The sequence below is a fragment of the Molossus molossus genome, unplaced genomic scaffold, assembly GCF_014108415.1.
Source record: "Molossus molossus isolate mMolMol1 unplaced genomic scaffold, mMolMol1.p scaffold_m16_p_4, whole genome shotgun sequence".
NCBI classification, from domain to species: domain Eukaryota; kingdom Metazoa; phylum Chordata; class Mammalia; order Chiroptera; family Molossidae; genus Molossus; species Molossus molossus.
Genome location: NW_023425377.1, coordinates 46,791,680 through 46,817,384, shown reverse-complemented (window position 1 = coordinate 46,817,384; position 25,705 = coordinate 46,791,680). Strand labels below are relative to the sequence as shown.

The 25,705-nt window shown below is 52.2% G+C and overlaps 1 protein-coding gene across 1 annotated transcript; it reads left to right on the top strand.

Annotated features, from left to right (window-relative positions):
• The first annotated feature begins 224 nt into the window (after positions 1–224).
• Positions 225–9,525, top strand: SNCB (synuclein beta). The gene is made up of 6 exons (XM_036240755.1): positions 225–471; positions 1,117–1,246; positions 3,867–3,908; positions 4,124–4,242; positions 8,424–8,513; positions 8,884–9,525. Exons 2-6 carry the CDS (start codon positions 1,126–1,128, stop codon positions 8,914–8,916), a joined length of 405 nt encoding a protein of 134 aa, XP_036096648.1. The 5' UTR covers positions 225–471; positions 1,117–1,125; the 3' UTR covers positions 8,917–9,525.
• Positions 9,526–25,705: the final 16,180 nt, after the last annotated feature.

The following is a 25,705-nucleotide window of genomic DNA, read 5'->3' as shown; positions in this document are numbered from 1 at the left end:
ATTGGTTCTCTTTCTTCCCTACTCTTAGCACGCTGCATCGTCGGGGCAGCACAGGAGTCTGACGCCCCGGGGTCCCCAGCGGCAAGTCCCAGGCTGGGCCCCAGAGGCGAGCCGGCTCTGCGGAGATGTCACCCTCCCCGCCCCCTTGTCAGTCAGGCTGAGGGGGAGGCGCGGCCGCCAGGGGGGAGCGCTGAGCTCAGAGCTGCCGCAGCGCGGGAGCGGGAGCCGGAGCCGGAGCCCGAGCCCGAGCGCGCAGGGCTCACGGCGGAGCGGTGGCAGGCGACGCACCCAAGGCCCGAGCAATTCTGCGCCCGGTCCAAGGCCTGTGTTCCGCCTACTGTACACTGACCTAAACGCCTGGCCCGGCTGATACCCCACCGGCCCTGAGCCCATCCCAGTCCGGCCTAGCTGAGCCCCTGTGTCTTCTGGCCACAGCCGCCGCTCCATCCCCAGCTCGGGCCCCGTATCCAGGTGAGGCGGCCGCACTCTGGAAGCTGAGACTAGGAAAGGACTGGAATGGAGAGGGGAAGTGGTTGTGCGTGGAGAGGGACTGGGTGAAAAGGGGAAGAGAATGGGGAAGGGGCTGGAGAACGGAGAGAGGGCGCCGGTGGGTGCCTGTAACTGTGCGCTCCGGGGTATGTGTCTGCTGCTCAGTGTCTGCAACTGCTTGGGTGGCCGTGTGGAGGTGCGTCCGCGCCCGTGTGCCTGTGTGTGTCGAAGGTCAGTGCGCGTTTGAACGTCTGGGTGCCCTGTATGTGCACGTGAGCGTGTCCATGGAGTATGTTTGTGTGCGTGGCTGTGTGGCACTGTTGTGTGTATACAGTTAGGCTCTGGGGCTTCGCGAAGTCAGGCACTTCGGTTCTGTGGGACTGCAGGTTGCGGGATCCCGGATAACCGAGGCGGTGGCCCCTCCCGCGTCCCTGGGTTTCAAGGACGCTAGGACTCGCCAAAGCCCTGTGGCCTCGCGCTGGGGACTGGGAAAGGCGGGAGGGGGTTCCAGGCTGGAAGGGTGCCACGGTCTTAGGAGGGAGGGGAGGCCCCCCAACGCGTCCCTCGGGAAGGCTGGGGTGAGGGTGCAGGGCAAGCGCACCGCGCCCGTGTGTTCGCCCACCCTAGGCCGCCAGGATGGACGTATTCATGAAGGGCCTGTCCATGGCCAAGGAGGGCGTCGTGGCCGCTGCGGAGAAAACCAAGCAGGGGGTCACGGAGGCGGCGGAGAAGACCAAGGAGGGAGTCCTCTACGTCGGTGGGCGAGGGGAGGGGCTTCCGGGCGGGCGGGGGGGGGGGGGGAGGTGTCCACCCGGGGAGTGGGGCCTGGGTACTTGGAGGGAGGGAGGTCGGATCTGGGCAGGAGAGTATGAGTCAGCAGATGGGGTGGGGTCGGCAGGGGTCACTGGGGACACAGAGGACGGGAGGGGGAATGGGAGTCAGGGTTGGTGAGGGTGGGATTCAGCCGAAAAGCCAGAGACTGAGGGAGTGACCAAAGCAGTTAATCTTCCTTTTCTCCTTTTTCGCATTATTAACAGTTAACTGGTGTTGAGCCCTTACTCTCTGCCAAGTTCTGTATGAAATGCCATGACACCTATTACCTCATTTAATGCTCCCTGCCCATTCTGCAGACCAGGCTGCCAGTCTTTTGCAGAAGTTTCACTGTCTTGCTCAAGGTCATACAGCTGACAGAATCTGAAGCTGGAGTTTAAGCCAAGCTTTCCGGACTCCAAATCCCCACCCTCTATATTTTTGGGACTCCCTTCCAGCCCTGCTCTCCAGATACTTCTACCTCTGAGTTGCTTTTCATGTCTCCCTGCCTCCCAGCCTTCCAGTGCCTGTGGTTTCACCCTTGCCGTCTCTCCTCTGGGTACCCTCTCCTTGCAGCTGCATCAGGACAAAGGCCAAGTGGTTAAATCTTTCATCCTAAATGTGAAAGGAGAGGGAGCCTGCAGGGTCATTTGTGTAAATGGAGGCAAGGCCCAGAAACTGGCATTTACTGAATCCATTCTGTGATTCAGGCCCTTATTGTGTGCAGTGGGTAGAATTGTCCCCTATGCAGGCTGAAGAGGGCTGTTTTTGGCTTTTTAGTCATTTGAAAAATACTTATTGACTATCTACTATGTGCCAGCCATTACATGGCTCCTGGGGATGTGGCAGAGGACAAGAGACTCAAAGGTGCTTTCTCTCCTGATGGTGACACAGCATTCCAATGGTGGGATTTTACATTAAGAGGCTAGGGCTGGGGCTGGGGCCACTTTGGTAGGGTGGTGAAAGAGTGACATTTGAGCTAAGCCCTGAGAATAAGGAGCCAGGAGGCTGGAGAGCAAAGGGCACCGTAAGTGGGCAAGAGCTGGTTCATGAGGGGCCCTTATAGACCAATGCAAAGCATTATTATAATTGCCACAAGAAACTGGAAAGTAGGGACTGACATAATTTGATTTCAGTTTGAAAAGGTCCCTGAGACCTCTGGGGACAGAATAAATCACAGGGAGGCCCCCTGAGAGGTAGTGTAGCCACCAAACAAGGGTGGCTAGAGCTAAGGCAGAGGTGATGGAATCAGGGAGAAGGCTTGAGCCCACACCTACTGGACCCCACTCTGGCCTCTCTTCTGCCTCCTTCCCTGACCCAGAAGTCACCAATGGCTCCTAGTTCCTACCCTATTAAGCCTCAGCTCCCTGAGGCATGGTCCTGCCTCAGTCTGTGTTCCCAGCTTTGTTTCTCATTATTCCCATCTCTGCAGGCACACAGACCACCTTGATGTGCTTCGTGCAGGCCCTGAACACACACCGTCTCTCTGTGCCCTGCCTGCATGGTTCCCTGTGCCCAGAGTACCCTCTCCAGTCTCCTTTCTGCATATCCACCCGCTCCCCACCCATCAAGGCCCAAGCAATACCTCCTCCCCTGGAGGCTGGAGGTCCTCTCCCCACTGCTTGAGGTCCTGGGCACAAAATCTGCTTTTTTCTTACCCCCATCTGACACTGAGTGATTGGCCTGGGGTCTGGGACAGAGAAGGTGCCAAAAAGTGTTTCTGGGAGGAAATAATGGGTACTATACAGCTGCCCCCTGTCCCTGGGTCTTGCTGGCCTTAGATGTGAGAATCTTGTCTTTCGACACCTGGCCCTTCCTCCTCCTCCCAGGGGTGTCAGCCTGCCCACACACCCATTTCTGGTTCTATCAGCTGCTGTCTGAGCTTCCAGATCCTCAAGATAGGAGATTCTCCTCTCCCTTGAGGGCTCCTCTCACCTCAGTTCAGGCCTTGCCTTTCCCAGCAGCCCCACATTTTGCTGTAACCAAGTTGCAACCCTCCTGGGAAGGCCCAGCCAATGCCATAGGTGTCGGTCGCAATCTGCACATCACCCATAGACCCATCAGGCACTCTCTACTCCGGCCAGAAGGAGGAATTTGCACCCTTGTTAGGAGAAGAGTCTGTAGAGAAAATTGAGTGGGAAGGTGTCAGATGACGGTGCCCATTGGTGGGATATGGGCAGTCATGCACCTTTCCAAATACAAGCCTGTTTGCCCCCACGCCCCATCCTCACCTGCTCCCATTCAGGCAGAAAATTAAGTGAACTGGTTCTTTGCACTGTGCTGGTGCTCTAACAACAGCCCCCTGAAGGGTGCAGGTATCACATCAAGGTGGGGGTGGTGAGGGACAGACAGTAGGGAGAACTGTAAGTCCTGAGGAAGTAGACATGGGGGATTCAGTGCAGTGATGAGGGGGGACTTGTGGGATTTTGAGGCCCAAGGAGGCAGTGATGGGGACAGGATTCCTGCTGCCCACTAGGTCCCTCTGCCCATTGTGTCACCACTGTGCTTGCCAGAGTCTCTGTTCCCTCAGCTCAAGCCCTTACATGTGCCCCTTTGTCTTCCTGCAGGAAGCAAGACCCGAGAAGGGGTAGTACAAGGAGTGGCCTCAGGTACCAGCCCAGCCCTGGCACAGCCCCTTCCCCTCCCCCAGACTGAGAGCCGGCTGATTCCAGAGGGTGGGGATGGGGGTGGTAGAAGACGGTATCCTAAGACTTAGGGGGTGCTCCATGGGAAAGGCAGGTCCTGGTCACTACAGGGGAGGGGGCCCCTATGCTTCCTTCACCCTGGCCCCCAACCCCCTTCTCCAACCTTCTCCCTGCTCTAGTGGCTGAGAAAACCAAGGAGCAGGCATCACATCTGGGAGGAGCTGTGTTCTCTGGGGCTGGGAACATTGCAGCAGCCACAGGCCTGGTGAAGAAGGAGGAATTCCCCACTGATTTGAAGGTGAGCAACCTTCCCACAACACACATGAATGAATGCAAATACACACATGTACCAGGCACACCCATAAACCTGGGACACAAGCCACCTTGCCTCACCTTCTGCAGCACCCTGTTGGACTCAGCTCAGAATGAGTCTGTGTGAAGGTGTCTATAGATGTGGTGCTTCCTGTGACCATGACCCAGATGTGGCTGTGCACATATATTCTGCTTGTAAGTGTGACCTGGACCACTTCTGGCCATGTCGGCATGTGTCACTGATTGTTCACTCTTTTTTTTTTCATTCAACAAGTATTTATACCAGAAAGGAATTGTTTTAGGGGTTGCTGCAATGAATAGTTACCTGCATTCATGAAACTTAAATTTCAGTGAGAGAATATAGTAAAAAGCCAACCAATAAGCAAGATGATTTCAGATAGGGCTAAGTGCTATGAGGAAAAGACAACAAGGTGATAGGATAGACCATCAAGGGATGAGAGGGCTACTTTAGCTGAGAGAGCTTTTCTGACATTTAAGCTAACACCCAGGGAGGCAAGCCAAGTGGCAAATGTATTTCAGGCAGTAGGAACAGCTCATGCAAAGGCCCTGAGACAGGCACGAGCAGGTGTGGGCCATGGGGGAGGGGTGAGTTGTGTGTCATTTGTGCAAGCATGTTCCCCCAGGTAGTGTCTATCCCTGTGTGCATACATATAGATGCCTGCATTAGGACACGCTGCAGAATAAGGGTTGTGAGCTCTTGAGCCTCACAGAGCTAGATCTGAATCCCAACTCCACTACTTCCTGACTGTGTGACCTGGGAAGGTCCAATCATGTCTCTGAGCCTGAATCTTTGCCTGTAAGATGGGAGATGAACACAATAGGGCTCTTATATAGATTCGAGGTAATATAGAGCAGAGGTTCTCAAAACTTAAGTGTGCATCCTAGTCACCAGAAGGCCAAGTTAAAATCCAGACTATTGGCCCCAACCCTAGAATTTCTGACTCAGAAGGTCTGAGGTGGGGCTTAAGAATTTACATTTTTTTTCTTTATTAATTTTAGAGAGAGTGGAAGGGAGAGAGAGATAGAAACATCAATGAGAGAGAACATAGATTTGCCACCTCCTGCATGCCCCCCACAGATGTTTTAGTCCACAGCCTGGGCATGTGCCCTGACTGGGAATCGAACTGGCAACCTCTTGGTGCATGGGTTGAAGCTCAACCACTGAGCCACACCGGCCTGGCAGAGAATTTACATTTTTAACAAGTACCCAGGTGATGCTGATGCTGCAGGTTCAGGGACCCCCATTGTGAGAACCACTGATAAAGATCCAGGCTTGCATACAGTGAATGCTCAGTAAGAGACAGTGGCCCCATAACCACGTGAGCTGTCTGTGTCTGCCCCCACTGGCTCTTGTGACCATAGGTGTGCCTGGAAGAGTACCATGTACTCTGTGGGCCCATACATCTGTATAGATATCCATCCTCCTGTGGGATGCTGCATGTCTGTTTATGTACAAGTGCAGACTCTGCCTCTGTGGCAGTGGTGGCTCCTTCTTTCATATCTGGTTTGGAAGATTGGAGTGCATTCCACATGAATGTAACCATCAGGCTGTGGGAGGAGACTCCACCCTACCCTCCACTCTAGAGATTTTGCACAGTTGGTTCCTTCCCTGGCAGAAGTCTAGCACTTAACTCAGAAGTTTTGGTTCAAGTCCTGCCTATGCATTTTACCAGCTATAAGGCTTCCCATTTCTTATCATTATGTTTCCAGTGATTGTTCCCATTCATTGACCTTTTGTCAGGGCAGGCACTGCTTTAGACATGTTACATGAGTAATTCATTGACTCTTCACAATGTCCCTATATAGAAGGCACCACAATTAGCCCATTTCACAGATGCAGTGACTTGCTCAAGATCCCATGCCTGCCTGCCTCCCTGAAAAGGTGGTTGGGAGGATAAGCTCAGCTCCGTATCATTGGAGTCACTTGGGGTCAACATGATGCTAGGTTCTGTATTGGGAGCTGGAGTGCAGAGAGGCAGGTCTTGGCTGTTTGTGGGGGGCATTTGCACAGAACCATCTTTCTCAGGCTGCCTTTCTCCTACCAGCACTTGACACTTCAAGCCTCCTCTCTCGAGGAAGCTCAAGATCACAGATTTGCAATCCAAATCACAGCCCTTTGGGTCCACCAGGGATGGGGGAACCCTTGCAAGGCCTGTGTGCGTGTTCCTGAGCATCTCTCCATCCCAGCCTGCTCACATACATTATCACAGAAGCCTCCCATACTCCTACAAAGTAGAAACACCATCTCCTTTCACACCCGAGGCTGCTGAGATAGGCGGTGAAGTGAATTCCTTGATGCCAGACAGCTAGTGAGTGGCCAGGCTGGAAAATGCCCTCGTGTTACCAGCACCCGGATCAAGACAGAACATCAACCCTTCAGAAGCACCCCCTCAACCCCCCTTTCAGTCCTTACCCCCAGAGCCAAGACTAGGGTGAGATAGGGAGGTGTCTGGGATGCAGAATTCAAGGGGTACACTCATTCAAGCTCTCATTTCCATGGCGCTGAGAATGGTTCTTCACGCGTGCACTCAGTGCCTCACTGTCCCCACCTGCGGCCTGGCCCTGCTGCCCCAGCCCTGCTGCCCCATCCATGCTTCCTGACTTCTGTCACCACAAATTAGCTGGGTGTTTTTTAACTTCATATAAATATTACCCTAAAGTACTGGCTCTTCTGTACCTGGCTTCTTCCACTCAACAGGGAGCCATGCTCACACTACCAGTCTATATATTTATTGTGCAGTATCCATGTGTGATGAAACCACAAGGCATACATCCTTCTACTCTTATTGAACTTCTGAGTTGTTTCCAACAATGTGCTTGAACTGGAATTTTTTTTATTTTAAAAAAATGTATTTTAGAGAGAGAAAGACATCAATGTGAGAGAGAAACATGGAGCGGTTGCCTACTGAACATGCCCCCACCAGGAATCAAACTCACAACCTGGGTATGTGCCGTGACTGGGAATCAAACCCTCTGCCTTTCAGTGTACAGGACAATGCTCCAACCAATTGAGCCACACTGACCAGGGCTCAAGCTGGAATTTTTAACACTATGTTTCTTTCCTGGATTCTGATCACAGCTGGGTGACTTTAAGCAAACTAACATTTCTCCACCTGCTGGATGCTAGGGGGAATGAGCCAGGTCAGGAGCTGTAAACTCCTGTGCCCATTCGACCCGCACAGACAGGCAATTAGGAGCTGAAGCTGCCTGGATGGAGTTGGGGCAACTAGGGTGCACGGTGGTCCACCTCAATGCCAACCCTCCAGGGTCCCAAGAGTCTTATCTCTACCCAATAGGGAGGGACAGTAGTATTTGTGAAAGTAGGGAGGTATGCCCTTCTGCCTACAGGTTCCCCCCCAGGGTCCAGGCATGTGTCAGCCCACGTGGCCTCGTGCAGCTGTGTATGGGACCCAGATTATTACTGTGTGTGTAGCCAGCTCCATCCCGTGTTTGTGCACATACATGTGCTTACCTGCAGGTGGCTGGCCATGTGTCTGGCAACCCCCCACTTGCGTATCTGTTGGTCTGCGCCAGGCTGGGCAGCAGATGCAGGAGGAAGAGAGAGTCTTAGCTCACACATGCAAGCAACACCACTGAGCTGTTGCCTCCAGCTTATCTTAAAATAGCAACAGCTGAAGAAACCAGGCCACACAGGGCTCTGGGGGAGGGATGGGTAGAAGGTGGCAAGGGAATGGCTCACAGCCCCTGCCCAGCCCAGCTCGAGCCTCCATCTCCCTCCAGTCCAGAGGAGACTCCAGGGTTATCTCTGGGGTCCCAGTGCCCCACACAGAGCCTGACCCAAGGGGGTAGAAATAAATAAGTGACTGGATATGCTCTCTATGTTCCCATCCCATTCAGTCCAAATGACGGAAGTGCAGGAGGCCGCCAGGTGCTGGGGAGAAGGGTAGGGAGAGCCCTGCTCCACTCCCCACTCCCAGCTTCAAGCAGGATGTGGAGAGATTTCACTCCTCATGCATTCATCCCACTTCCAAGGTACTCCAAATAAACAATTTAATTAGAAATCCTGGTTGCACTGCCAACAAAGCCTAGACTTCCCCTAATCAGCCAAGAGCTTCCCAGGGTAGGAATTGGGGGTATGGGGTATCCCTGCTACCCTCATAGGCCCTGTCCCTTCTCTGCCCGCAGCCTGAGGAGGTGGCTCAGGAAGTTGCTGAGGAGCCACTGATAGAGCCCTTGATGGAGCCAGAAGGAGAGAGCTATGAGGAACCACCCCAGGTGAGGGGTGGCAGGGCTGGGTGGGGCTTTGGGCATCCCAGAAGATAGCTGCTGTCTCCAATTGGTGTGGGAGGTCCCTGGCAGGGTAGGGTTGGGCCAGAGAGCTTCGGGTCCCCATTTTCTAGAACCTGGGCTCCTGGAGGGGTCAGCATGGAGGAAAGACAGATGGGATGTAGCACTGGGCCCCAGGCACCCCTGCCCAGGACTGGCCAGGCTGCCCCCAACTTCCAAGTTCCTTGCCTGCCCAGGGGGAGAAGATGTATTTTTCCTGCTTGACAGGGAGAGATCTCCTATCCAGAGCCTGGCCACCTGGTTTTCAACCCCTTCCTCTTTTGCTCTTCTCCACTCCACCCCAATCCCTCTGATGCAGGAGGAGTATCAGGAGTATGAGCCAGAGGCCTAAGGGGCCAGGAGGGCCCCACACCAGCAGCACAATCCCTTTCTGGTCCTTGTTCCCCTCCCTCCACCCACTCCCTAGCCAGGGCTGTCCTTCTACCCCTTCCCTCCAAACACAAGATCTTCCTTCACTCCGAGGTGTCCCCTTGGAGCCTGTGGCCTGTTAGTGTCTGTCCATCTATATGTCCTACCTACCCATATCCAACCCTGGGGCGTGGACAAGGCCGGGGCTGCGGCAGCTACTAGGAGCCTCGTCCCATCCTGTCCAGTGTCTGCGTGGAAGTAGCATGTTCTATGTGTTTTTAAACGAAGATCTGAAAGCGACGGCTCCCTACCCTACCCCAACAGAGGTTCTCCGAGCACCACCGCCCCCCACCCCCGACAGCCCCAGAGCCCCCACCCCACTCCCACATCGACCCCAAGAACCTTTTTTTAACCAAAACCAGGAGCCAGGCTGTGCCATGCCCCCTCCTCCAGCCGGTCCGGTTCTAGCGCGGACGTTCTGTGTCGTGATTGTGGCATGGAGAGTCCCTCAACCCCTGTGTGAGAGTGTTCTGGGTGTGCGGCACAGCCGCTCCCTGCGTGTCCATCCATGAATAAAGTCGATCTGTCTGTAGCAGGCGCCACATGGGCCGGGCGGGGGGGGGGGGGGGGCCGGAGGTGGGGTGGCTGACGGGCTTCCAAGTCCCAACCTGCCCCACTCTCCTCTTTGGGGCCTGGAACACTCGGCCCACATACGAGACTGACAACCTCAGACCTCGGTTTCTCTATCTCCCACCCTCCCGTGGGATGATCTGGGGAAAGGGGGTTCATCCCAGGCTGAGACAAACAGTCGGCGGGGAGGCGGGAAGGCGGGAAGGCGGCCTCGGGAGCCACCTGCTGGGCACTAAAGCGCTTGCTGCAGATTCTGGGAGGAAGGGAGCCCCGCACCACCGCAGCGCAGGGTGGACAGGCTCACACCTCGCTGCACATGCAGTGCAGGCGTGCAGACATGCGTGCACGTACGCTGGTTCCTGCGCGCAAGCCCTAGTGTACGCACCCTGGCAGGTGCTCACGTGCAGACATGGGTGCACGCATGCTGACCGATACGTGTGGGCAGGTGCACACACAGTTGTATGTGTGCTGCGAAGTCCTCAGAAACCAGCAGCGCGGGCACCGTTGTTATGCACAGATAGACCTCTCTCCTCCCCAGAACGTTTACCGGCACGCACACCTGCGCACACCTGCCCAGAACAGACAGACCCACCCAAGGGGAGGGGAGATGGGCAGCTATTCCGGAGTCACAGCTCTGGCAACCGGAGCTTCACCCTCCCAGAAAGGCACCCAAAGGTTTGTGGCCTGGGTTGAGGTGGGCGAGGGTCTGCAGAAATTCGGAAGCCGGCCAGCCAGCCGCCTCGAGCGTACCAAGACGGACATTAGAGGGACCCCAACAATGCCTCGGTGTGGGACAGAAGGGGCGGAGATACCACGGAGCGGTGCAGAGGCCTCGCCTGGGTCAAGGCGTAAGTGCTGCTCTCATTGCTCAGAAGCTCCCCACACCACACCCTTGGGGAGGCTCGGCCCCATCCGATGCGACGCTGCAGCCGTCTGCCACAGACTCCCTCTACTTCACTCCCACAGAGGCCGGGTTCCCACCCTGGTGGGACCCCCGCTTTGCTTTGCCGCTGGACCCCCCAACCTCGCCTGCATAAGACCTTACCCCCTTCTCTGCCTAGTCTGACACCCTTTCCTACTCCAGCAGGAAAGGAGCTTACTCTATTCAGTCAACCCCAAGTATTAGCGCTGCCCCTTTCCCTGAGGGGCTGGGGCGGGGATGGTGCCAGACTCCAGAAGGCCTTGAGCACTGTGGGAGATCGGTCCGCTGGGGTCACCTTGGCCTGTAGTGGACGGAGCCTTATCTTTCGGAAGTCGGAGGCAACTGGCGGATGTGGGGGGGGGGGGGACAAAACGGTGAGCTTGGATTCTGTGACTCCACCTGTGGGTGCCAGGAACTTCAGATCCCGTTTGACTGGACAGTAGACAGGTATTGTAAATTTCTGGCCCTCCAGTTGAATTTGGCCTATAGAGATGTTTAATTTGCTAGCACAAGGTTTAATTTTTTGTATGTGGTTCTAGTTGGCAACTGTCCCTTTTTCTCCCTATTCACTCATTTTCACGAACTGCCTGCTAAAGAATTTGAGTTTACCACCTCCTTGCCAGCTACCAGTGCCCAATCCCCAGTTTTAGATGCCAGAACAAGGTTTGCTATCCAGTTTGGGGGGGAGGGGAGTTATTCTTCCCTGGTACCAAGCCACACACCTAATTTTCTGAGCCTGGTTTCTGCTCAGAGACCAATGTTCTATTCTGCCAGTGTGACTTTTATTTTTTTAAAATATGTTTTTATTGATTTTTTAGAGAGAGAGGAAGGGAGAGAGAGATAGAAAGGTACATCGATTGGCTGCTCCCTGCACACCTCCTACTGGGGATTGAGTCCACAACCCAGGCATGTGCCCTGACCATGAATCCAATGGGACCACTCAGTCCATGGGATGATGGTCAGTCCACTGAGCCACACCAGCCCAGCTGCCAGGGTCACTTTTAAAAAGCATTCCAGGCACAGGCCCAGAAGCATCAGCAGAAGATGCCAGCTCTGTTCAGATGGCAGCTCTAACTGTGGATGCACGTGTGGGAACACACAACTCATGGGCCCCTCCATCGTGACAGGGTTGGAGCTACTTACCAGGTGCCCAGTATGTCCCAGGCATCTGACATTTGTCTCCATTAATTTCACTTGAAACTATACTCAAGGATTCCTTGTTATTAACCCCAATTTACAGATGAGAGAATGGAGGCCAGAGAGGCAGTTACCTGCCCTGAGAGATGTTGTTGGGAAGTGACCAAGGCCCTCAAGCCCAATTTTCCCAAAGGGACTTGCTCTTAGGGGAGACAAACACACAAAACCACCAACGAAGGAAAACACAGGAGCAGCAGAGTGGAGATAACACATGCTTTTGCAATGTCATGCAGACTACCAGTGAGATGGTGTGTGTATGTGGGGGAGGTATTGAACTATGTGTGCATACTTACGTACACAATGGGAGTGTATCTGTTGATGCATGTATGTGGATACTGCCCACATGCGTTGTTTGTTTAGCCACACAACAGTGTGTGTTGCTCATCTACTCTGTTCTTAGAAGTGAGGGACTGCAGGGAACAGCCCTGCAGGTAGCTGCCCTGACAGAACTCGTTTCCCATGTGTCAACAAATACACAGATCGAGATCATTTTAAGTTTTATGAAGAACATAAAATAGAATGATGTGACAGGGAGGGGTGGGACTAACATTAAATTGGGTGGTCAGCTCAGGCCTCTAAGGAGGCAAGATTGGCACTGAAACCTGCATGGTAAGGAGCTGGCCTGGAAGATCTGGAGAGAGCCTTGCAACAGAGGAGCCCACCTCTCTGTGTCTGCACAGACATGGTGTGTGTGGTCAGCGCAGCTGAGCCCAGCCAGGCCTCCTGATAACTGTGGGTCCAGCCCCACCTTGCCTGACCCACACCTTCCCTTCTTTGCCTGTGCTCTTTCCTCCACAGCTGCCCTCAACTCTGTTGAAATCCTTCCCTAGTCCACCAACCAAAAATGATTAATCCTCATTACCCCATCCTGCTCAGTTGTGCACACAATGAGCCCTCCCCACCTCTGTCAGCACTCTGTGGACCTTTGCTGGCTGGCTAACCTGAAAACTGCCCTCTCCCCCGATGAAGGGCTGGGGGCTGTCCCTGTGCCCCCACCATTCCCTGTTTCACTCTCAGTTCCCCACTCCCACCCCACCCCCTGGAACTTTATTTTTGTTTTCTCTCTTCCCTATTTATAGCTCTCTCCCCTCCAGAACCATCCCTGCAGCCATCCTGTTGCCTAGAAACTGGCACTGGGCTGAGGGTGGGGGAAAGCCAGGCCAGCCAAGGCAGGGGGGAAGGAAGAGCTGTTACCCACTCCCCCTCTCAGCACTGCTCCTGGGCTTCCAGAAGCCCTCACCACCACCACCACCACCACCCACCCACCCACCCAGGACCCACAGGTGTTTTTTTAAAAGATAGAACAACAAGTGGAAAACAGCAGCCTTTGTGATTTGTGAAGTTCTTCACAAGGGCAATATGCATGCCATTCACTCATGCCTCTCAATAGCCTACCCTGTAGGGGGCTGGGACCCTTTTTTTTTTCAGATGAGGAAACTGAGACTTCAGGAAGCAAAGTTCCCATAGCTCAAGTCTTCTCAGTAGAAACTCCATGGCTTTGGACTAGTTAACCTTGAGATATTGGCCTGAAACAATGAAAAGAAGTTTTAAAAGCACAGATAATCCCATAATATATTAATTTCAAAAGAGTGAAGATAACAATTTTGTCATGATGTTGCCACACATCAAGCCACCAATCCTGCCTCTGCCTTACACACCACCATATGCTCTACTGTGTCCCACAACATGGTCCCAACATGTCCCTTCGATGCCCCAACCTGCCACCCCACATTCCCTGCACCATGCCCAACTGCAGCTCAACTCCTGGCCCTAACGCTTACCTTCCACAGACTGGACCAGGGAGCTTGAGCTTGCTTCCTGGCTCTGTTACTTCACCTACTGTGTGACCTTGGACAGTTAACATAACCTCTCTGAGCCTTGCTTTCCTCAGCTTGAAATGAAGAATGATAATTTCCACCCCAGAGGACAAGTGAGGGATACTGATGAGAAAGTGCTTTGAAAAGTGTAGAGAGCTATAACATGTGGGTGACTAATTAGAGTAGTTAATATTATTATTAGGGCCAAGAGGTAGGGCAGGAGAGCCAAAATGGGCCTGGGCTTACAAAGGGAGACCTGCCCTGTGTCCAGGCAGAAGGACCCCTTTCCCTGGAAGAAGGAGGGGAATGGGTGGAGAGTGCCTGTGAACACCTGCTCACTGAGGAGAGAGGGGAGAGCACAAAGGTCCTGTGGCCGACTCCTGTTCTCTAGCACCTCCATCCCTACTGCCCCATTCCCTGTCTCCCACCCAAAAGGCCTACCTCTGCCTTTGAAATAGGCTCTCTGGGCAGAATAGGGGAGAGGGCTACCAAGGAGCAGCTGGGCCATGATTCAGCTTGAGTCATCCATCCATCCAAATCCTTGGGCCACACCCAGCTGGGCCAGGGCCTGCAGCTGCTGGGGGGTGGGGATGTGGAGAGGAAGGGATAGGGCCTGTATGGGCAGCAGGCTGTGCTCACATGTGGTCAGGCCAGGGGCTCTCTTGAATACCAGAGTGGCTGTTAGGGTCTGAGAACAGTGCATATGAAGAGGTCATGGTGGGGAAAGTGACTCATGGACATCAGCTATCTGGGCTGACCTAGGAGGTAGGGGTTTTGTGTGTGCATATGTGTGTATGTGTATGCCTGCACATGCATGGGTTGCTGCAAGTATATCTGAATAAATGAAGAAGAGCTACTAGTATGGACTGAAATTTGGCTCCCAGCTTTGTCATTTTCCAGCTGTGTGACCCTAGTAAGTTACTTAACCTCTCTGAACTGCTATTTCCTCACCTATGAAATGGGAATAACAATACTGTCAATCTCAGGTAATTTTCCTTAAGGAATAAATGTAATGAGGTAATGACTATAAAACAATCAGGCAGGCAATAAATGGTACATCGCCATCATTAGCATCATCTAGGGTATATTGGGTTATACATTGCCTGCATGAGGATAGGTACATATCTGAGTGTCTGCATTCAGGGATGTGTTTGTACAAGCCTCAGGGGGTGGGGGTCTGTTTCTTGAAGGAGCCAGTGAATGTATGCTGCATGCATCTCTGAAACAAACACAAACACTTTCCAGAAAGTGGGATTTATATGCCCCTGCCTGCCATATGATCACATCCCCACCATCTCTCTCTCTCTCTCTCTCTCTCTCTCTCTCACACACACACACACACACTACCATCACTAATACCACACCTTTCCTAGAGGCTGTGATTTGCTGAAATTTGGCCTACACCAGGACCAGTGTCCAAGCAAACAGGTTGGGAACTGTGGATGCTGTTGTATTGGGACTCTCTCACACCTTCTCAAAAGCTTTTAGCCTCAACCAAAGCTGGAATGAGGGTAACTGGCTAAGCCCCAAGGGTGGGTGTGTCTGGGTGTTACAGGGGGACTGTGTTTGATAAAGTAAATATGAACATGGTATGAACATTAAAAAGTGTGTGTGTGTGTGTGCACGCGCGCGCAGGGGTGGCATTGGGGGCTGTTGTCTCTGCTCTGGTATAGTCTGCTTGTCTCCATGGTGCCTGTTGCCACACATACTTGCTTTTCAGAAAGTCACTGGGATTGTTTATTCCGCCCCCGACCTGGGTGCCAGCCAAGGAGCTGAAGGCACTTGTTTATCTTCTGGTGTGTACCAGTGTGTATGGCTTCCCAGCAGCAGGCCATCCAAGATACATGCACACACACACTCACACGGGTGTGGTGACCATGTTGGTTGTCACAGAATGAGCCTGAACCCCAGGATCAGCCAAAACTTGGGTGCAGGCAGACTCGCTCCACATAGGGACAAAGATGACACTTCAACAGCCCCAGGGGACACACCATGGATTTAGCAACCCCCAAAGCTCCAGGAAAGTAAGAACCAGTTGCCCTGACCTCCATCCTATGCTCTAGCCCCATTCCTCTGAACTAGTTACTGCACAGCAATTGGCCAGTCCTGGGTCGCTGCCTACCGCTAAAGCTGGCAGTGGGTTAAGTCCTACCCCACCACTTGGACTGGAGTGAGGTGGTTTCCAAAGGGAAATAGAGATCAGAAAAGAATGCACAGTGTTGGGCTTTCCATTACCCTGCTGTCCACCTTGAGTGCTACACTATGCTTGGTGCTTGGTGTGGGGTTTTTTGTTTGATTTGGTTTGGTTTTCTCCCTACGTCCTCCTTAGAGCTCTGAGAGCTGTTACATATGATGAAGTTGAGGCTCAGAAAGACCTCATTCAAGGCCACACAGCTACTAACTGGAAAGGCCAGGATCCAAACCCACCCTCCTGCCTCCATGCCCTTTTTGAGCTACCACTCTGCCTTAGTATTTGGTTTTGTTGTCTGGAAATTTTCATTTTTAAACACATTTTAATCAATAAGTCCCCATGGAACAAGAGTGGTTGGAATGTGGCAAAGGGCACAGATGGAAAGAAGCTCTGACTGTGCCCACATAGCAGATATGGCCAGAGCTCTGACCACATTCCTTCAGAAGACTTTACCGTTCCTATGCCTACCAGCAAGACTCCCAACAGCCAGGACCTGCCTGATTGTCAAAGAGTTGCCCTCTGGCTGTGGAACCCACTTTGCCCCCATGCACTGTGAGCCAGAAGCACCTGGGAATTAACGTACAGCTCCAGTGTCTGCCAGGCACTCAGATATAAATATCCCAGCTCTCTCAGCCTTGGCCAGGGGAATTCTGAGATGCACCTTTATCCCATTTCACAAGACTGCCTGTGGGATTAAACTTCACTCACCCACTGTGGTAGCTGTCTTAATAGCTACCCCTTATTGAATACCTCCCTCTCCTGGGTCACTTTCCCACTCTCCTGCTGGTGTCCCTATACCTCTCAAATAAACCACATTAACTCTATCTTCATTTCAGGGTCTGTGAGCTGTTCCAAGGCACTGAATCCCCTCTTACCCTTCCACCGTAAGCATCTGGGCCCAGCGATCATGCTCTCTCCCTTCCTGGCATCTCCTTTTTCCTTCTCTACTGTCCCCCTCCCATCAGGATCTAAATGTCTTCAATCTCCTCCTAGCCCCATGTAGAAACCATAATATCTCCTTTTTCCTTCCAAGCCCAAACTTGTTGAAAGAGTCATCTCCTTGTCCACTCCAGTTCCTTACTTCTATTTACTCAACTCCCCCCCCCAAGTCTAGCTTCCACCCCCACTACTCCACTGATTGTACTTTCATTAAATTTCCATTACCGTTTTTTCAAGTCCAGAGGACATCTCTAAGGCCATATCTTCTCTTCCCTATGTGGTTGGCCCTGCTTTCTTCTGGAACATTCTCTCCCCTTGGCTTCTGAGACATCACACTGTCCTGTGTTTCTTCTGGTTTCTCAGACAACTCTTTCTCATTTTTCTTTGTAGCCTGTTTTCCTAGATGGTTCTTTATTGTTGGTGACCCTCAGGGTGGACCTGAGGTCTTAGTCTTACCCTATTTTGTCTATATGCTGCCCTCATGTACCAACAAGCCCTCATGACTTCCATCACCAGCTTTCTGGTCTGTCTGTCTGTCTTGGCCACTCCAGAGCTCAGTTTTGGACTTGTATGTGAAAGCATAGCTGTCCCACAAGCCCCTATTTTTCCTAGAGCTCATCAGGTATCTGTCCTACATCCACTTGGCTCCCCAAGGCAGAACCTCAGAGAGGCAGCAGAATTCTCTCTCCTCACTCCCACATTCAGCCCATGACCAAAGCTCTTCTCTATCCCAACCAATGCTGCCATGGTTCAGGCAGCAGCATCTCTCACCTAAACAACTGTCATGGCCTCCTCACTCATGCCCTGGTCTGGCTCAGATCTGCCCTCGCCCTGCCCCAGTGGGATTTTTTAGACCATAGGTTGGTCTCACCACTTTTCATGTCTTATGAACCTCTCCAAACCTCCATGTCTTCATCTGTATCATAGTGCCAATAATGTTTACCTTGGACTGTATGAGGGAATAAAATGAAATGACGAATGTAAAATGAGGTTTGTGAACTGTGATGCGAAGTGCCCTTGTGGACAATGAATGAGCAATTTTCAGGGCCTGGATGTTAGCAAGCCTTGTGGACGCTCTCCGTGGTGCTGAAAATTGGTCGGGCACTTCGGGGTTTTCAGCTTCCCTGGAGTGCTGGCTAAAGACGCGGGTCCGATAGATTTTCTTCATTTGCCATCTAAATATTTTTAAATAATTTTTTAAAGATCACGGTGACCAGGTAAGTGAGAGAAATAAAAAATAAGGATTAAGCGTGAGGTTAACTAGCTGTGTGAGCAGAAACAAGTGATTTATCGTTATCTCAGTGTTCTTATCTGAAAAATGGGGATATAATACATTAATATTAACTTTCTTCTAAGTGACTGGAAATTGAAATTAGCTGAAACCTGTAAACAAAACTTACCACGGTGTCTGCCCCTAAATAAGTGTTACATTTACATTAGCTGTTACTATTTTTAGTAGGTGGCTTCACAGTACAGGCGAGAAGGTTTTATCGCCTCTGGGCAATTACAGAATTATTTTTTCTCCTCTGGGAAGTCAAAGGGGAGAGAAACATTGAGGCGGGATGGGTCGCAAGTCCTGATGTCCTTGGCAATTCATATTCAGCTGGGAGCCCCTGAACATCTCCTTCGGGCTCCTTCATCCTTCCAAGACCACTGTGAAGTGATTAATGTTATCCCATTTTATAGATCCGGAAATTGAGGCTCAAGAGAGGTGAAGTGATTTGCTCGAGGGTACCCAGAAGAGAAAAGTGGATTTGCACAGACTAGAGGGTGGGTGGTCGGTCATCTGGCTAGGGAGGCAGGTGGCGGAGGAACCCAAGGCGCTTAACCCTTACCCCCCCACCACCATTACTCGTGTCCACTCCACTCGCAGGGGCGTGGGCAGCGGCGAGACAAAAGGCGGGGGCGGGGTGGGAAAGGCCGGAAGTGCGGCCAAGGCGGAGGCAGGAAATTTCCGTGCAGTGAGAGCTCTGAGAGCTCACCGACCTGGGTCCCCATCCAGGGGCTGAGTGTCCTCGGATAAGTGGCTTCACCTCTCTGAACCCCAATTTCCTTCTCGGTGAAACGTGAAGAGGGTGTTCGTGGGGCTGGATTGAGTGAGATCTGGAACAGCGCGCCCTGCCCCTCAACAGGCGCGCGGCAAAAGGACGGCCCCTCCGCCACTCGGTCTCCTCGTCTGTGAAATGGAAACCCAGTCGAATAAGGCGGGGACCTCAGGAGCCCAGGGGCGGCGGCGAGGGTCATCCTCCCTCCCTCCCTCCCTCTACCCCACTTCTCCGCCGGCAACGCCCCTCCGGGTTCCAAGGCCGGAGTCGGCCAGCGCGCATGCCCGGGGCGGGTCCCTGGGCTGGAGCGCAGATCTGGCGCGGGGGACGGCGGTGCCGAGTCCGCGGGTCCGCCCGCCTGCCCGGCCGGAGGCAGCCGAGGCTGCTCGGGCGGGAGCCGCGGGAGCCGGAGCGCAGCGCGCCGAGGAAACGGAGCGGCGGCACAGCCGGGTAAGCGCCGCGCCCGCACCTGCTGCCCCTCAGGGCGGGCGGCGTAGAACCCCTTCTCTCTAGCGGGCCACGGAGCCGCTGTCCAGGGTCCTCAAACCCTCTGGGTGCTGGACTTCGGCCCAGTGCACGGCGCGTGTCCAGCCTGAGCCTGGGTCCCTGAGCGCGCGCGGCCGGGGGCGGCGAGTGTCCATTCCCAGGCTCCTGGCCGAGGTGGGGCGGGACGCTGGTGGGTCCCGCTGTCCCAGCCGAGCCCTGGAGGGGCCCAGCCGGCCGGTCCGCATGTGTGTAGAACCCTGGCCTGGTGCCTGGCCTCCCTGCCAGGAGCCCCTTTGTTCCGCACGGCGGTGTGGGAGGGGGCGCTACCAGCTACTGCAGGGAGGGAATCCGCCCGCGTTGATTCATTTCTCCCCTAGAGCAAGCTCAGCGCTGGAGTGGCTCTGCTGTCTATGAGACACTGAGCACGCTCGCTTTTGCACACTTACTGTGGCACACACTCTGGGGCCCCATCACACACTGTCACACAACTCATGAGGCTATGGGTCCACACACTTACACTGTGGCCCGTGGTCATTCCATCAGACTCATACACTTGGCCACCTGTACACCCACCCAGTACACCTAGTGGGAGCCTTGCGAACACACCCAGGCATAGCTACGCATTCATACCAGCCATCACCTATCACAGCACACTCAACTGGAGAATACTTCCTGATCATGACACTCTCAAAACCACCCTGCTCTGGACTGCTTGTGTCAGTTCACACCTGCTCATCATGGTGTCCCTCGTGTAGCCCCAGGCCCCGAGTAGGCTGTCGAACTTGCATACACTCTCCTTGTCACACACTCTCTTTCTCTTAGCTTGCTATCTACCTTCCCCCGCATTCAGCCCAAGTGTGCACACACTCTTGCCCTCTTGGGGATGGATGAATGGAGGGATGAATGGAAGGATGGATGGATGGATGAATGGATGGATGGATGGACGGACGGATGATCTGGGGGCCATTTCTAGGAGAAGGTTTGGCTATCACTCTTTGCTAGGCTCTTTCTTACCTCTAGCCCCAGTCAGGAAGCTTTGCTGCTCTAAGAACATTAGGAGATGAGGGGGTGAGAGGGCGAGGGGCAGCAGACCAAGACTGTCAGATAAACACAGGCACACACATGTCTGTCAAAGCCCACAAGCCTTTATAGGTCTTGTTACTATGGGAGGAGGTGTTCACTGATGAGTGGCAGCCCTGGCTCCACATTGGGAAGAAATCCTAGAGGGAGAGGAATGGGCTGACCAGGTCTCTGAGCCAGAATGGGCATTTATAGAGGCTGCTCTGCCCAGGAGCAGGGCACAAGTGCCTGTGCACACCTCCAGGCCAGTTCCCTCATGAGTGAGTGAGACTCTAACACCATGTAGCTATACATGTGCACATCCATAGGGTCCAAGTGGCCTCCATGTGACACAAACAAACAGGCCATTCTACATGTATAGGTTGCTCATGTGTACACCAAGCTCCTCCTGGGCAGAATGCAGGAGCCAAATCCTGGCTCCCCAGGCTGGCCTATGCTGGTGCAGAGGTCCACAAGCATTCTACACTCCATCTGCACACTGGTGAGCTGGCCCACTCACCTAGGAGGTTATCTGCTCATGGGGTTTATGTGTTCTCGCAGGTGGGTGTGTTGCTTCCTCTCCTGATACTGTTGCCTGTTAGGTCCAGAGAACAGGGAGGACCCTTGGCCTGACCCCAAAGAGCAGAAAGCGGTTTTAAGAATCAAGTATCAGTGTCCAAGATCTTAGCTGATATGAGTAGGAAGAACCCAGGCTTTGGGTTCAGACACTATTAATAGGCTTTGAACCACAATCCCCTACCTCAGCTGTGTGCCCTTGGTGTCGAGTCTTTTCTCCCTCCAACCTGTGTCCTCATCTGTGAAATGGGATGATAATGCTTCCCTAATGAGAGCTGTGGAGTCCAGCTGCTAAAGGGAGCCTGAGAGTGCTGGGCCCAGGGCTGAGCAACAGTGGGAGGGTGATGGAGCTGGGGTCTAGAGGGAGGGTGGGGGTGGTAAGGAGGTGGCATCCCAAGCTTGGGCTGCCTCTTGGAGAAGTAGCTGGAGGATACCAAGGCTTCTTCAAGAGCCAGGAAGGGCCCCACAGAACTGTAAGCAGAAGAGCCTCTGGGAATAGTATCTTAGCTGATACTCATCTCCCTCAGGCTGGGCCAGCTCTTCTAAATATAACTACATCCCCTCCCCCATTTCACAGATTGGGAAAGACTCACTCAAAGTCATGGAGCAGGTCAATAACTAAGCTCAGGCTTGACCCCACATTTTTCTAACCCCTGGCCAGGCTTTCTGTCCCTACCCCAAACCTGATCCCAAGTTGAAGAACCTTGAGCTAGGAACTGAGAAGCCGGCTCTTCCAGGCAGACCTTTCAGAAAAGACATGTTACCAGCTGGGCCATGCCTACCTCTCAGGACCTCAGTTTCCTCCTCTAGAAAATAAGAACACATCTGCATGGCAGGTGTACAGGGTATGCACATAAAGGCTTGTGTATGAGGTCAGTTCCCACCTTTCTTGGTATCTAAGTCAATGGTCAAAACTCAGGTGGCTATAGGCCAGGTGAATAACATATATGAGGGGCTGGCTATAAGAAAAATGTTGGTACAAATTCAGTGACCAATGGCAATCTGCAGCCAGCCTCAGTGTGCAGGACACCATAGGAAGGGGTGGAGATTGTGGCTAATTAGAGAGGACACCCCATCTAACGAGGCAGCCACTGCTCGGCTCCAGCTGACTGTCGTCATGCAGGAAGCACGCTCAGATTGCCAAATTTTAGTTTTCCAAAAGGATCTAGGAATATGGTTTACAAATGAAATTTTCTAATTCTTAGAAGTTAATTCATTAAAAAAATTTTTAGCCCTCTGGATCAAACAAGCATAGCTGAGGCCTGGGTTTGCCAGTTTGTGCCTCTGCTGCAGGCCCTTCTTGCCCTGCTCCCTCCCCTGCCCCCTCCTGGTAGCACAGCTGAGCTCTGACAAGCTAGGTAGACAAAAACAGGCCTTCCACATACACAGCCCGGCCCCAAAGTGCAGAGCTGTGCACACCTCTCATCTTTAATTCTCTCAACAGCCCTGTGGGAGCAGGGGGGTGGGTTTGCCAAGGTTCCCAGTAAGAAGAAGGGACTTAACGTGAGGTCACAGAGCTCATAAACAGGGAGCTGTCCTGACTTCCTGCACAAGCCATACCCAGGGGGAGAGAGGCTAGTGTGAGGGGACCCAGGGCTTGGCTACCAGGGGCAAAAGGAGGGGTAGTGAGGACTCAGAGCATCCCTCCTACTGCCTTTGTTAACTCCTTCCAGCTCCATCCCAAGCTCCCCCTACACCTGCCAGGCAGCTGTTGAATTCTTATTTTGCAGAAGAGGAAACTGAGATTCTGAGAGGCAGCCATGGCAGGCAGACCCAGCCCTCACCAGAACCTGAGCTCTCTCTCTTGGCCATCTGCCCAGTCAGTCTGGTTTATAACATCCTTATCTATAGCCCAAAGGACTAGATAGATCAGAGGTCTCAAGCAAGTGACCTAGGGGGTCAAGGCTGGCCCACAAAAGTGAGTTCTTTGGCCTGTGTAGTCTTTTTAAAATTAACCAACATCTACAGAAAAATCCATGCTGATGACTTCGTTCAAAAAATGAGAAATAGCCATGCAGTAGACACCTTTACTTCCTTGCTTCAGACACTCCAAGGGTTCCCACTACCCTTAGGATAAACCCCCACCTCTCCCCCATGGCCTACATGCTGAACTCCTACCTATCTCCTCCCCCTCCCCCTTCCAACTCCACACCAGTCACTCAGGCCTTTTCATGGCTACCTCAGCTGTTACTTCCTCAGAGGGGCCTTCCTCGAGCATGTGTCAACCAGCTGCCCACTCCTTTGTCTTCACAACATCTATTATTCGTTGAAATAACATAATTTATTTACTTACTTGTGGATTGCTCTCCCCCCAATCTTTCCACATCTGGAAGGCAGGGACCATGCATTTCTTATTCACTGCTGTATCCCCCGTACCAAGAACAATGCATTTGTGCTAAATAAGTGTTGAATTAATAAATAAATTCCTGCCCTGGCTGGTGTGGTTCAGTTGGTTGGGGCGTCGTCCTGTGCACCTGAAGGTTGCAGGTTCGATTCTCAGTCAAAGCATATACCTAGGTTGCAGGTTTGAATCCCAGTTGGTCGGAGTACATATGGGAGGCAACTGATTGATGTATGTCTCTCACATCGATGTTTCTCTCTCTCTCACCCTCCCCCATCCCTAAAAAAATAAAAATACATGATTTCTAATTAACTAGTAAAATTTAGTGCTAGAAGGGACCATTTATTTTTAGTTTACCACAGTCCCCACCACTCCCTCTTATCTCCCTCACCCTGAGAATGTCAGGAGTCTCGAATCATCTCACTCTGCTATTTTTCTTATGGGAGAAAATTCTTATCTGTGTCCATATCACTATCTACAGGCAAAAAATGAGGATGGACACAGTCCATACCACTCAAATCTGATGCCTGCCTAACCCCTGTGGGCCAGTGACCTTCCAACTCATTCTTTTTTTATGCTGCTGAAAACCAGATCTAAAGAATTCCAGCCAGACCTCTCCTGTGCTTCAAACCTATCTCACAGCCCTAGCCGTGTGGCTCAGTAGTTAGAGTGTTCGCCCAGGCACTGAAGGGTTAAGGGTTCAGTTCCCAGTCAAGGACATGTACCTGGGTTGCAGGTTTGATCCCTGGCCTGGTTGGGTGTGAACAGGAGGCAACCAATCGATGTGTCTCTCTCACATCAATCTCTGTCTCTCTGCCAACCCCCCTCCCCCTCCCCCCCATCCTTTCCTTCCTCTCTCTAAAAAAAAAAAAAAAAAAAAGCAATGGAAAAATGTCTTTATGTGAGGATTAACAAAACAAACAAATAAACCTGTCTACAGCTGCTCCTGGATGTTCCCCCATAAGTCCCACAGGCACCCAGTTCATCTTCCTAAAACCTAGTGCCCACCATGATCTATAAAACTACCCTTCCCCTATATCACCATATTGGTGATGACCCTCCCCCACCAAGTCTCATAAGCCCAAAGCCTGAGGACTCAGTGGTGAACAGTAGGAGCTAAGTCCCCATCCAGGGACTTAAGTTCTAGGCAGAGACCCAGAGATGTAAAGGGCTAACTGCAGAGTGACATGAGTCTAGTTAGGGGAAAACAAGAGGCTGTGGGAACCCTGAGAGAGCTGGCGGACAAAGAAGGCTCACAGGAGAGGAAGGGTTTTTAAATTGAGACCTGAAAGTTGAATGAGAGCCAGGCAGGAGGGTATGTAGAGGCCACGGGGGAGAGGAGGGGATGTGAAACCACCGAGGAACCCAAAGAGGTGGTACGCGTGTACGTGTGTGACTGAATATGGGTGTATGTGCATGTGTGCATGCATGTGGGTGTGTATGAGTGAAATGGATGTGTGTATGAGTGAATATGGGTGTGTGTGTGCATATGCATGTACATGCTTTGGGGAGGGAGTGCATAATGAATATACAGTCCAGCAGGTCAGTAAGTCACCAGGGGCTTAAAAGCACATTACGGAGTTGGGCTTGACCCTAAAGATAATAGGGAATTATTAAAGGTTTCTTTCTTTCCTGTTTTGTTTTTTATTTTATTTATTTTATTCCTCACCTGAGGATATTCTTGCATTACTTTTTAGTTAGAGTGAAAGGGAAGGAAGGAGAGAGTAAGAGAGAAAGAGAGACACCAACATGAAAGAGACACATCAATTGGTTGCCTCCCACACAACCCCGACCAGGACTAGAGATTGAACCTGCAACCCACGTACGTGCCCTTGACCAGAAATCGAACCCGAGACTCTTTGGTTCTCAGCCAGCACTCTAACCGCGGAGCCAAACTGGCCAGGGCCTGTTTTGTTTCTTTAAAAAATCATAACCCAAATTCAAACTTTACAAAGGGCATATAAAAAACATCTCTTCCACTTCCAAATTCCTAGTCTCACTTCCCAGAAGCAATCACTACTAAAAATTTCATGGGTTTCCTTCTAGAAACCTTCTCTTTATGACTAACCCATAGATGTGAATCTTTCCTTTTCCTTGGCTATATGCATGGGATCTCACTGGCCCTGCTGTCCCCTGGCTCTTTCACTTATTTTATTTTGGGCATCTTTCCTCATCATTCCACATATTCTGACAGCTATGAGGGGTCCCAGTGGTTGTCCTGCATTTCCTGAACCCACTTCTTGGTTTTCTTCTCATCACCAGCCTCGTGCACCCTCCAGGCACCATCAGTCAGTCTTCAAGACCATCCCTGGAAGTGGGCATACTGGCCCAAATGTTATGCGCCCTGGAAACTTTGATAGGAATTGATAAATGCCCTTCCAAAAAGATTACAGTCAATTTACTTCCCCAGCAAGAGCCAGGGGAAGTAAATTGTATGGAATGGCATGGTTATAACAACATCTTAAAAGATCATTCAGTCATTCATTCAACAAATATTTATTGGGAGCTACTAGCTTACTACTTGCTAGTCATTGTTCTTGACCCTGAGGATACATCGTAAACACAACAA